Below are 12,812 nucleotides of genomic sequence, written 5' to 3'. Positions count from 1 at the left end.
CATCTCATCCCATCTCATCTCTTATTTTTAAGAATGAACCAAACACAAGAGAAGAACCTATTATAGAAAATATGTTTCCTATTCTTTGATTTCCTTCTTTTTTAGCCAATCAAACAACCTCAAAACAAGTTTTTTTAAAAACTCACCCACATCATCCAATAATATAGTGACAACTCATCTCATCTCATCTCCTATTCTTTGATTTCCTTCTTTCATCCAATAATATAGTGACAACTCATCTCATCTCATCTCCTATTCTTTGATTTCCTTCTTTTTTTAGCTAACCAAACAACGATAGTGACAACTCATCTCATCTCATCTCCTATTCTTTGATTTCCTTCTTTTTTTAGCTAACCAAACAACGTCAAAACATTTTTTTTAAGGAAATAGGTTTCTTATTCTTTGATTTTCTTCTTTTTTTGGGCAAACAAACATCCCCTTAGACAAGATTGTCACTTTTCTAACCTGAGATTTTATCAGACAAAAAAAACACCCATTGAGGACCTCTTTATTTGCTTGAAAGTGATCACAAAGTAAATAAAGTAAATAGAGTTGACTTCTTCTATTACCCACTAGTTTTAAGTATGTTTATTTGGCAAAAAAACTATTTCTAGTACTTTCTTAAATGTTGACGTGTTATCCACCTATAAGTACTTTGGAAGCACTTGAAGCCTAAGTAAGTTTAGAAATAAAATCAATTTTTGTATCACGTGGATACTCTTTATGTTGTGCGCAGCGAAAATTTTGGCAGCGCGCAACATATGGTATCAGAGCCCAGATTTCAGATCTAGGATTTTGGAATTAGGTGGAGGAAGATTCTTGTGCGAAGCTTGGTTCTTGGAGTTCTAGGCTTCGGTGGGGATAGCATTAGGAGTTATCGTTGGAGATTTCGCTTTCCTCGTATGGATAGGAGATCTATTTGGAAACCGATCTGGGGTTCAGTTGGGTAATTCTTAATTTGTATCAAAGTTTGATTCTTTCTCTACAACTTAGAGTTAGTTTGCAATGGGAGAAGAAGGAGAAAGCAGCAAGTCAATGGCGAGTACAGTTCAAGTTGGTTTTCAGAACACCAAAATTAGTATGGTGAAGTATGACGGTAAAACCAACTTTGGTTTGTGGATGAGCAACGTACATGATACGCTCAATGCTCAGAACTTGGAGGAGACCATCATGGTCCATGAGAGACCACCAAAATATGAAAAGGCGATATGGGAAAAGATGAATAGGAACGCTTGTGGGGTGATCAGGTCCAGTTTGGAATAGGAGCTGAAGTATGATGTGATTGGGGTGACGTATGCGATGAAGATGTGTGAAATTCTCAATAATAAGTACCTTACGAAGAGTGTTGAGAACATGTTGCATTTGCTGTGTAGCTTATTCAGATTCCAGATGTCGAGAGGCACCTCACTTACGACTCATGTGAACAACTATACGAAGTTGTTGTCGAACTTGACGAATGTTGATGAGAAGATATCGGATGAGTACAAGGCTATTATCTTGTTAGGCTCCTTACCGGATGAGAAGTATGTCACCTTTGTATTCACTTTGTTAAACGAGAGATTTTCTATCAGGTATAGTGAAGTTATTAATGCATTGACGAATTATGATTTGAGGAGAAAGGACAAGGAGACTTCCCGCGCTAGTACTTCAGGAGAGACATTGTCGGCGAGAGGTAGAAGCCCATATCTGAAAGGTGGTAATAGAGGAAGGTCAAAGTCAAGAGGTCGTCACCAGATAGGAAAGAACCAATGTGCATTCTGTAAGGAGCAGGGACATTGGAAAAGAGATTGTCCAAAGATCGTGTGCAAGGAGTTTTGTGCTAGGATGAGGTAGAGGGGGGAAATCGTGTGCAAGGAGTTTTGTTTTTACGGCTGCAGGAGAAAAGCGTAGGCACTTGCAGAAGAAAAGAAGTGTCGGCTGTGTTGAGGAGATTTTGAGCAGTCTTTTGTGCCGATTTTGAGAGTGTTTTTGCATTCTTTTGAGAGAGAGATTGTGAGGGATTTGAGAAATTGTTTGAGGGTTTAGGTTGTGAGATTGTAAACTCTAGTTGTATTCTCTCCCTCTAATAGTAGATCTCCCCCCTCCTTGTTCCATGGACGTAGGTAATTTGCCGAACCACGTAAAATTAATTTGTCTCGTTTTTGTGATTTGTAATAATTTATTTAGGTTCCCTCGATAGGTCAGTTCTAGAACTGATGAGAGGAAGAGCTGATATCCCACTTGGTTGAGATATTTTACTTTTAGTTCTTGTTTCCTTGGTCAAACAGGAATTCCTATTGTGATATTACTCTCTTGTTGTGCTGCCGAAGTGCTGTCGAAATTTTCGCTGCACGCAACACTTTATTTTTATATAAAAATCCGAAACATCCTCTTTCTCATTTCCTAATAATATTCACAATGATTATCCAAACAAAAAATATAAATAGAGAGAAAGAAATACAATCTCCAATGCTTCTTCTAATACTTTTGTACATCCAAACCAACCCTTAGTTAAACTCATTATGTCATTCAAGAAACTTTTCACCTCCAAAAAACACCTCTTAGTTGTACTCATTATACAAATAAAGGCCCATACGGAAGTGCAGAGACTCTAGATTTGTCGCACTCGCTTTAAAATCGCTCGTCTTATAATAGATAAATGGTCAATATCTCATGCGACATGATTCAAGAAAACTAGTTGCACTTAAATATTCAAGAAAGAAAACAAAAACATGTACCAAGATATTGTGTTAAGACTTTCTGTGCAGCTTTCACTAATCTTTTAGCAAAGATCTTCATGTGCTCGCCCAAATAGAAAAAGCACAAATATTAAAGAGAAGATATGCTGTCTCCCATTTCTCTTTGAGGACAATAATTCCAAGTCTCTAACTATTATTATCTTCACTAATACAATAATAAATTGATAAACGTGAAGAGTACTAGAAGCTTACAAAAACTGACGTGGATCCCCATCGCGGAATACGAAAGGAACCTTCTCATCTAAATCTAATCTCTCTTTGTTATCTATATCTATGTCTAGATCTAATTTAATAAATTGGAGGTGATCATGCACTCATAAAGATTCATTGATCTCTCCTTTTTGTTGTATGCATTGTATTGCTATTTGATATGTGACGGTGGTGGGGTTTTTTTTTTTTCAATTTTCTTCCCTTTGTCTTTGTCTTTGTCTTTGTCTTTGTCTTGGCTTTGATTATATTCCGTGCTTTGCTATAGGCACATTGTGCAAATTAGGAGGAGCAACAAAAAGGCTCGTGCTCACTTTACTTACGGACGAATTGGGTAAGCATGCATGGGTCAAATCTACGTACGGACTTAAATCAACCACTATTGGCATCTATGCCTTGTGATTTTGGTCACTAAAAGTGTTTCTAGGTTACCCTTAAAACAAGGTGTGCCTATGCGCTTTAATTTGAAAATCATATCATCAATTAGAGTAACGCTAGGATAGCAATAATTGAAGTTATATTGTAAACATAAAGTAAGATTTGTTTAACAACAAAAATTGTGACTTTATCATCAGGGGCGGAGCTAGAAATTTTATCACGGGAGGGCTAAGAATTCAAGATATATGCGTGAGTTATTACTTATTGATTTCATAAAAAAGGTTTTTTTTTTTCTTTCTGAAATTACTCTCTTCAATCTTTAATATTTTGAAATTTATCCCTCAAGTAGTCGTTCAAATTGCTTCCAGCTTCCTTAATTGTTAAGTTATTTAAACATTAGTCCCTCAAATAAACAAAAATGTAATTAGGTCTGTGAATCGTCGTTATTAATTTGAAACACAACCCATAAAAATTGGAGAACTTAATAGCAATTTTAATGATTTGAGTGGTTAATTTTAATTAAGAATTTGAGGGAACTTGATAACAAAATCAACGATTGAGGGACTAATATCAAAATAAGAGACAAAGGACAAAATATGAAATATACCCCCACCCATCCATTTGGCTCCGCCACTGTTTATTATGTTGTGAAAGCACATGCTATTTCAATTACTTGTTTTAATCGGTTTTAGAAAACTGTGACCAATCAGCTTCGGACTTGCTTTGCTCTGATATCGGGTCAAAGGACGACCCGACCATTATAACTCTGATGTGGCTAATTTGTTAACATCTAGTGATTACTATGATGAATATCGATAAGGTACTTCTCCTTCAGAGAAGATCAAAATTAGAATAATGAACATCTAGTGATTACTATGATGAATCGTATTATTTTAGCTTCTCATTTCTTATAAGTAGGTTTATATGCATTTGCTAATAAATCTAACTTGCCTAACTAAATAACTACTGCATTGTGTATCCAGTAAATCTTCAGGTATTAGATAATTTAGACGGAAATACCAGCTGCAAAGTTTTGTTAAAACTCATAAGCTCTCTTTGTAAGGAATTGCGCAAGCAGCGCAATGAAGCTGCCAAGTTTTGTTTAATATGGTTGTTATCTTCAATATGTGAAACCAGAGTTGACGTAGACCGGTTCAAATTTAATTTAAGGCCCAATACATCACGATGCATCTTAAAGTGGGCTGAAAAAGTGCCACATTCCTATGCGACTAAAGCCCACTTGGTCCTTGTTCAAATGAAGCCTATACCCAACGATTTCAAGCACGGATTTCTGGAGTCCACATCACAAACAAAAGATGAGATGACGCACCCTTTCGTTACCGTCATTAAAACCCCCATATTTATTGATTTACTAGTTTTTACACACGTGCAATACACGTGATTTAATACCATGAGTATTTTTGGCAGTTTGTGCTTATTTTTTTTTAAACTCTTACATCCCGATTATTTTTTTATGTTTGTTTAAATGGGATACACCCAATTTAAATTTTCATGTTGATATTTGAATTGACAAAAAACAAATATAATTTAAAAATAATTTGAATTTTTATATTATTTTTGACCGATATGAAACTAAGCTTTATTTGAGAAAGTATAGCATTGTAAAGTGAAAAATATTAAAATAGTGTTATACAAGGAAGGTGAATATTTAAAACCAATATGGCAAAATAATTGATTTAAAGTATGTTAAAACGATGCAAAAGAGAATATGAAGTTTATTCCTAACATTGATAGACTTTATAAAAAAATATAAATTAAAGATTAATACTAACTCTAGTATACTTTTATATGATAAAAACATCCACATAAGAATATAAAAGTACTGAAAAAAATTCATGAAACTCCCTTCTAAAGATTCCTAATTTCACTCAAAATAATTAAACTATTCTATAAAATATTCATAAAATATTGTTTTTATTTCTTCTATTTTATTTTTTATTGAGTTAAGATCAATCCTTCTTCAGGTTTATCATTTATCATTTCTCGGACAATTCTAGAGTATTGTCTTCATCATCTACATCAATTGTGACATCAGGCTAATTTTGTATTTTTATGCTATTATCTTTCCTAGGCTCGTTAATTTTTTATCATCTCATTTAACTTTACAAAGAAGTCAAATGTACTTATGATGTTCAACACAAACTGCTCAAAATATAGACTTTGATTTTTTTTCTATTTCAATGAGAATAAATATTAATTTCATATATATAAAATTCTTTGTGTTCCTAATTTATTACTTAAATAAATTAGAAGCTATCTCTTTATTTTCCTCTAAAATGAATTCTTCTGATGTGCATCCAATAAGAATTTCTGTTATTTCAATAATATTACCTTTGCTCTATCCCTGTCATTTTCCATAAAGATCTAAACTAAATACCTGCATTATTCATTACCAATTTCTCTTAGATTATAATATTAATATTTAATTTGAAGAACACAGTATGGAATTTATGAATACTTACTAATTTTTCTTATGTCTTCCATGGAGATTTTTTCTTTGATTAGGATAAAGTTATTAAATTATTTTTTAATGTAACTCATTCAGTGCTTCATTAATAGATATGTCTTATGTTAATGCCAATTCAAGTGATTCATTGACGTTTTCTGAATTTTAGATTTATTTCCATCACTTTCCCATTTGCAATGGAAATAACTCAATTCTTTTAAAGTTATCTCTAAATATTCTAATAGTTTCTCCATATGTAATTCCTTGTATTCTTTTACCCTATAAATATTATTAACGTCAAAGATTAAAGTTTCTAAATTAAAATCAATTAATGCTAAGGTATAATATTATAGTGTTTTATCATTTCTATGGATTTAAACATCTATCAATTAATGTTACGAATGTATTTTGGCTACCCCAACTTATTACTAAAATATATATATGAAAAATACCAAACAATTACACTTTTCTTTGCCAAGTTTTAAAATTTTAGCCTATTTTTGTGGTTTTGAACTTCGAGGGTATGATTTATAATTTTTAAAATTTTGAAAGAGGTTTTAAAAAAAAATTACTTTTAAGTTTGGTAGTTGTAAATTCTATGTTTCATGTGTTGATGGTAATTTTTTAAATGTTAGTATATTTTTTGTAACTCTAAAATTTTGAGGGTGTCTTTTGTAATTATTAAAACTATAGATTAATTTTGAAAAATATTAAATTTCAGTGGTCTACCAATCGACGAATTTGATGTGTGCTAGTTAAAATTTTTGAAAATTTAGAGTTTTTTTTTACAAAATTTAGAGTTTTTTTTTACGATTTTTAAATTTTGAAGGAGTTTTTTAAAAATTTTGAGGTCAATTTTGGCAATTTTTAATTTTTAGGTGTCTAAGAGTAATATCTTGAATTCATCTTATTTTATTTATAAATTTTAGAATTTTAGGGTGACTTTTTATAATTTGAACTTTTGAATGTGTTTCTACAATTTTTTAGATATTGAGGGTGTTAATTAAAAAAATAAAATTTAAATGTTAAAAATTTTAGGTGTATCATGGTAATCTCTTGAATTCATCTGTGTTGTTTGTAAGTTTTAAAATTTTAGAATTTTAATATGCTTGTCTGTAATTTAAACTTTTGAGGGTGTTTCTATAATTTTTGAGACATTGAGGTGTTAACTGTAAATTTTAAATTCTTTGCAAACTGATGTTAATTTTTTAATTTCATGTTTTTTATTTTAAGTTTTGAGACATTTGGATGAGTTTTATAATTTTGAACTTTTCAGGGTCTTTTCTGCAATTTTAAAACTTTTTATGGTTTTTTTGCAATACTTCATGTATTATAATATGTTATCTACTTGTAATTTCTTTATCTTAACAAACTAATATCATTTTTATGTTTTATATATTTTATTAATATTAGTTTTTTTAAATTGTTAAGCTAAACATGGTTCACATAGGATTAGGATAAGATATGATTATGATTAGGATAGATTAAGATATAAATAAAATATTCAAAATAGTGAAGGGTAATATTGACCATTGAAAATTAGAATTTGATTATAGATAAGGTAGTTCAAACTATAAAGGGGTATATTTGTCTAAAAAAGATTTTCCGAACTCGTGCTTTTAAAGGGAGTATGATAAATGCGCCGAGAAAAGTTAAAAGCAGAGCTATGAATGTATAAAACAGAGAAAATATAAAAACTGCATCCTGAAACATGTGAGCAAAAGCAAACCCATAACCTTCCTATATGTACATCAAAGATCCTGGCATATACAATAAGAACATATATGATCAAAATCCAAATCCAATGATAATTACGCCTGATGAAGCCTAATTAACTCCAACTCCTAGCCTAATTAAGCCTAGCCCTAGCTAAAAGTAAGCATTAAATAACCCTACGCTTTTGGATCCTTAATGGGGCAGTATGCGAAAATTTCAGAACGAAATTAAGGAATTTAGGAAATGTAAGAATATTCACATATGCAAATATCATAGCTAATGTTATTTGAAATCTAATAATCAAGAAATAAAGTATGTTGGATCTTAGGAATTAGGATTTGGTGATTGTTTTGATTAGATCTGAGTTGTTCTTTGGCACAGATCTGAGTTGGATTTTAGGATTTGGTGATTATTTTGCTCGAAAAGAGGAAGTTTGGGTTCATCGAGTAACTGCGAAAAGAGGGATTTTGGGTTCGTCGGAGACTCAAAAAGATCATCAGTAACTCTCCAAAAATTGAGAGCTTTCGGGCAAAAAAAACCCTAATTTTAGTAGTTCAGGATCAAATTGCTAGGTTAAACTGGTTGCTAATGAACTTTTTGGCTCTTTAACTTCAGGGATCACGGAGAGTCGGAGACGTCGTCAGATCTGAGCCCGCTTCAAATTAGGTTGTATTATTCTGAATCTTTTGACTTCTTTCAATTTCATTGTAGTATTTTTTGTTTTATTATAGAAATGTCTCCAAGAAAGTATCCTTCTGGATATGATAAACGTAAGAAAAAAAGAAAATTTGAACAATTTGTCCAAACTCAAAGTGGAGCGCTTGATAAATTCATTGTTAAAGAAACACAAGATTTAGTTGAAAATTCAATTGAAAATGATAACATTAATGATTTGGGCTTGAATGAATATGATAATGAAAATGAAAATGAAAATGAAAATGAAAATGAAAGTAAAAATGAGAATCAGAATCAGAATGAAAATGATATTAACAATGAAAATGAGAATGAAAATATTTTAGGCAATGAACAACCTAATCAGTCCATGCTTATGAATTTGAATATTTATGATCCAAGAACTTGGGATAATTTGGATACAAAATCTAGAGATATATTACTGGAAAATGGGCCTATAAGAGATCTATTAGTCGAAAAGGATCCTAAAGATAAATTAGGAAGATGTTTTTCTTCGGCATTTTACACTAGACATTTATCAAATAGAGAGAAATGTGATAGGGAGTGGTTAGTTTATTCAAAGGATATCGATAAAGTATTCTGTTTTTGTTGTAAATTGTTTAAAAATGGTTTTAAGAAAAACTTTTTGATAAATGAAGGATTTAATGATTGGATACATCTTAGTTCTAGGCTTAAAGAACATGAAACAACTAATGAACACATCATTAACATGACATTAGATGATAAAAATTTGAAAGCATGTTGTGATAATCTTGAAATTGTTCTAAAATATAAATTAAATTATGATCTTGATGGGAAAGATTTATTTGGAGAACTAAATCTTACGAAATATTTTACCAAAAGAAATAAAGATGGCTATTGATATACTGAATTTTTTAAAAATACGAAATTGTTTTCCAAATGCATGTATTGCTTATAGAATATTATTGACTATACCTGTTACAGTTGCATCTGCAGAAAGAAGTTTTTCAAAATTAAAATTATTAAAATCTTATCTGAGATCGACCATGTCACAAGAAAGATTAAATGGACTAGCTTTGATATCCATTGAAAATAATTTTTAGATAAAATTGATGTTAAAGGCTTAATTAGTGATTTTGCAGCTAAAAATGCAAGGAGGACAATTTTTCGATGATACTTTTTGATGCTAAAGGCTTCGATATGTCTTATGAAGGTAAGCACAGATACAAAAGGAACATAATATTTGGTATTTCTTATTGTGGACTATTTACTCTATTGGAAAGCTTTATTAAGATGAGATTACATGCATTTATCTGATCAGTAACATTTTATTCAGGTGATTGAAGAGATGGGCAATAGCACTTGAAAAGTATGTTAAAGACTATCCAGATGTAAAAAAAACCAGGTAATATTTTAATGTCTGATCAGTAATATTTTATTTGCTAGCATTTTAAGGATTCGAATTGGAAATTATTGATATTTAGGTAATATTCAAGGGTCTATGTTTACTTTTCGCACAGGGCCCCTAAAATCTCAGAACCGGCCCTGCAAGAAGCAATTCGATATATCAAGAGAGAGCACAAAACGATTTCACAGCCAAACTCACAACAAGATGAAGAAAAGGGTGTCCGTCGAAAAATGTTGCATATGTCTTGATGTACATACTCTAGATATATGGCATGAATATAATATATGACCAGGGTCTTAGTAATTATTATATTAATAGATAGCTGGTGAGGGTCTTAACGGCTCCTCCCACCACCGCAGTTCTTTCCCCTCTTTGGATCATGCTTGCAGTTGGCCCCTCCCGTGTCGTAGTCTAGTGTGACTTCTACCATAACCTTTCTTGAGCTAACCTGATAAATTTAAGGAAATTGACGTGCGTAAATAAAGTCAGCATTTCTTTAAGAAATATGCATTATTGTGAAGTTAGGCAAAGTTAGCCCAAATATGGGGTGGTGTGTGTGTGTGTGTGTGTGGGGGGGGGGGGTGTGGGGGGGGGGGGGGGGTGATCTGCCTGATATTCCGCAGATTTCACGGAAACATTAGAGAGTTTAGAAAATAACATTTTAGCCTCACCGTTTACACTTCTATGAACTTTACTCAAAGTGTACAAACTGTAACGTACAATTTGATACCCATTTTCCCTTCTTTATTAACCATGTATTATGATTATTATATTGAAAGTCAATGATTCCATTAAAAAAATGTTTACTATTTAACTTGAAATGAAATGAAATTAAAAACTATTCACAGTTTGAGGAAATGTGTTGATTCACATACTACACTATTTTTTCCTAGGGGAAACCAGTAGTTTACCCCCCGCCCCCGCCCCCCCCCCCCAACAAAAAAAAAACCCCAAATAAAAAAAATCCGCCCTGTGACTAATCCGGCTCGGGCTGGTGGCCTACCCCTTCAACAAGTGCCGCTTTCAGATTTCGAGCTCTTTGCCGAGAGGCATGAGCGCGCCTGGCGACCAGCTTGCCTTACCACTGGGCCAACAGCTTGTTTGGTCACCAGCCCCTAATGTTAGTAATACATATTTCTAATTAGAAACCCTTCACTTAATATTTTTAACAGATAAAGCTTTAATGTTATTGTTTCATGTCTATTGAGTCCCCATGGTGGTCCTCGCAGGCCTCCAGCAACATAGCCAAAACACAATTCTGTTGAGGGTAATAGGTGGAATACTTCTGGTGGCAGAACAACTAAAAGAACTTGATAGGCCAAAAATAGTAACTATAAGGGCTTAATGAGTCAGATATTAGGTTAACTGCTTCTTAGAAATGTCAGGTAAACATTAGGAGCTGATCTAATTTTGAGCTCTGATACGGTACTTTAATGGTGGCATATGGACAATATTCACAACATCAATTGTTACGTATAACTACGTGCATAACCTTGTTCAAGGGATCTTCAGGCTTGAATTCTCTCGGCTGTGCTACGAACTTGGCCTGTAAATAGCAAGAAAAATTATTGTGTTTTTATTCTTTGAGACTTCAATAAATTTTGCAAGACCTTCAAAAATTATAGCAGTAAATAGCCTCAAATATTACCTCCATAAGATATGCCAAGTGACAGATTTCAGAGTATCAAGATTAGATCTATGTTTACTTTTCGCACAGGGCAGGGCTAAATACGCCCTGGACATGCTAGAAAGCAATTCGATATATCAAGAGAGAGCACAAAACGATTTCACAGGCCAAACTCAAGCAACAAGAATGAAAAAAGGGTGTCCGGTCGAAAAATGTTGCATATTGTCTTGAGTAGCATAACTCTAGATATATGGCATGAATATATAATGACCAGGGTCTTAGTAATTATTATATTAATAGATAGCTGGTGAGGGTCTTAACGCTCCTCCCACCACGCAGATTCTTTCCCCCTCTTTGGATCATGCTGCAGTTTGGCCCTCCCGTGTCGTAGTCAGTGTGACTTCTACCATAACGCTTTCTTGAGCTAAACCTGATAAATTTAGGAAATTGACGGTCGCTGTAAATAAAGTCAGCATTTCTTTAAGAAATATGCATTATTGTGAAAGTTAGCAAATATTGGGGTGGTGTGTGGTGTGTGTGTGTGTGGGGGGGGGGGGTGTGGGGGGGGGGGGTGATCTGCCTGATATTCGCGATTTCACGGAAACATTAGAGAGTTTAGAAATAACAATTTAGCCTCACCGTTTACACTTCTATGAACTTTACTCAAGTGTAAAAACTGTAACGTACAATTTGATACCCATTTTCCTTCTTTTATAACCATGTATTATGATTATTATATTGAAAGTCAATGATTCCATTAAAAAAATGTTTACTATTTAATTGAAATGAAATGAAATTAAAAACTATTCACAGTTTGAGGAAATGTTTTGATTCACATACTACACTATTATTTTCCTAGGGGAAACCAGTTTAGTTTACCCCCCCCCCCCCCCCCCCCCACACAAAAAAAAACCCAAATAAAAAAAATCCGCCCTGTGACTAATCCGGCTCGGCTGGTGGCTACCCCTTCCAACAAGTGCCGCTTTCAGATTTCGAGCTCTTGCCGAGAGGCATGAGCGCGCCTGGCGACCAGCTTGCCTACCACTGGGCCAACAGCTTGTTGGTACCAGCCCCTAATGTTAGTAATACATATTTCTAATTAGAAACCCTTCACTTAATATTTTTAACAGATAAAGCTTTAATGTTATTGTTTCATGTCTATTGAGTCCCCATGGTGGTCCTCCAGGCCTCCAGCAACATAGCCAAAACACAATTCTGTTGAGGGTAAAGTGGGAATACTTCTGGTGCAGAACAACTAAAGAGACTTGATAGGCCAAAAATAGTAACTATAAGGGCTTAATGAGTCAAGATATTAGGTTAACTGCTTCTTAGAAATGTCAGGTAAACATTAGGAGCTGATCTAATTTTGAGCTCTTGATACGGTACTTTAATGGTGCATATGGACAATATTCAAACATCAATTGTTACGTATAACTACGTGCATAACCTTGTTCAAGGGATCTTCAGGCTTGATTCTCTCCCGCGTGCTACGAACTTGGCCTGTAAATAGCAAGAAAAATTATTGTGTTTTTATTCTTTGATACTTCAATAAATTTTGCAAAGACCTTCAAAATATAGCAGGTAAATAGCCTCAATATTACCTCCATAAGATATGCC

At 33.2% G+C, this 12,812-nt stretch overlaps 1 protein-coding gene across 1 annotated transcript; it reads left to right on the top strand.

The window, feature by feature from the left end:
• Positions 8,240-9,816, top strand: LOC109842301 (phosphatidylinositol 3-kinase 3-like). Its single transcript, XM_020411196.1, has 3 exons — positions 8,240-8,773; positions 9,507-9,565; positions 9,681-9,816. The coding sequence occupies exons 1-3, from the start codon at positions 8,240-8,242 to the stop codon at positions 9,814-9,816; spliced, it is 729 nt and encodes a 242-aa protein (XP_020266785.1).

This window comes from Asparagus officinalis, chromosome 5 (assembly GCF_001876935.1).
Source record: "Asparagus officinalis chromosome 5, Aspof.V1, whole genome shotgun sequence".
Lineage (NCBI taxonomy): Eukaryota > Viridiplantae > Streptophyta > Magnoliopsida > Asparagales > Asparagaceae > Asparagus > Asparagus officinalis.
This window is presented reverse-complemented; position numbering and strand designations above follow the sequence as displayed.

Coding starts and splice junctions, on each gene's coding strand:
- LOC109842301 (XM_020411196.1), top strand. CDS start 8,240: ATGTCTCCAAGAAAGTATCCTTCTGGATATGATAAACGTAAGAAAAAA. Junction 8,774..9,506: donor ATTCAAAGGATATCGATAAA/GTATTCTGTTTT, acceptor AGGTGATTGAAG/AGATGGGCAATAGCACTTGA. Junction 9,566..9,680: donor CCAGATGTAAAAAAAACCAG/GTAATATTTTAA, acceptor CTTTTCGCACAG/GGCCCCTAAAATCTCAGAAC.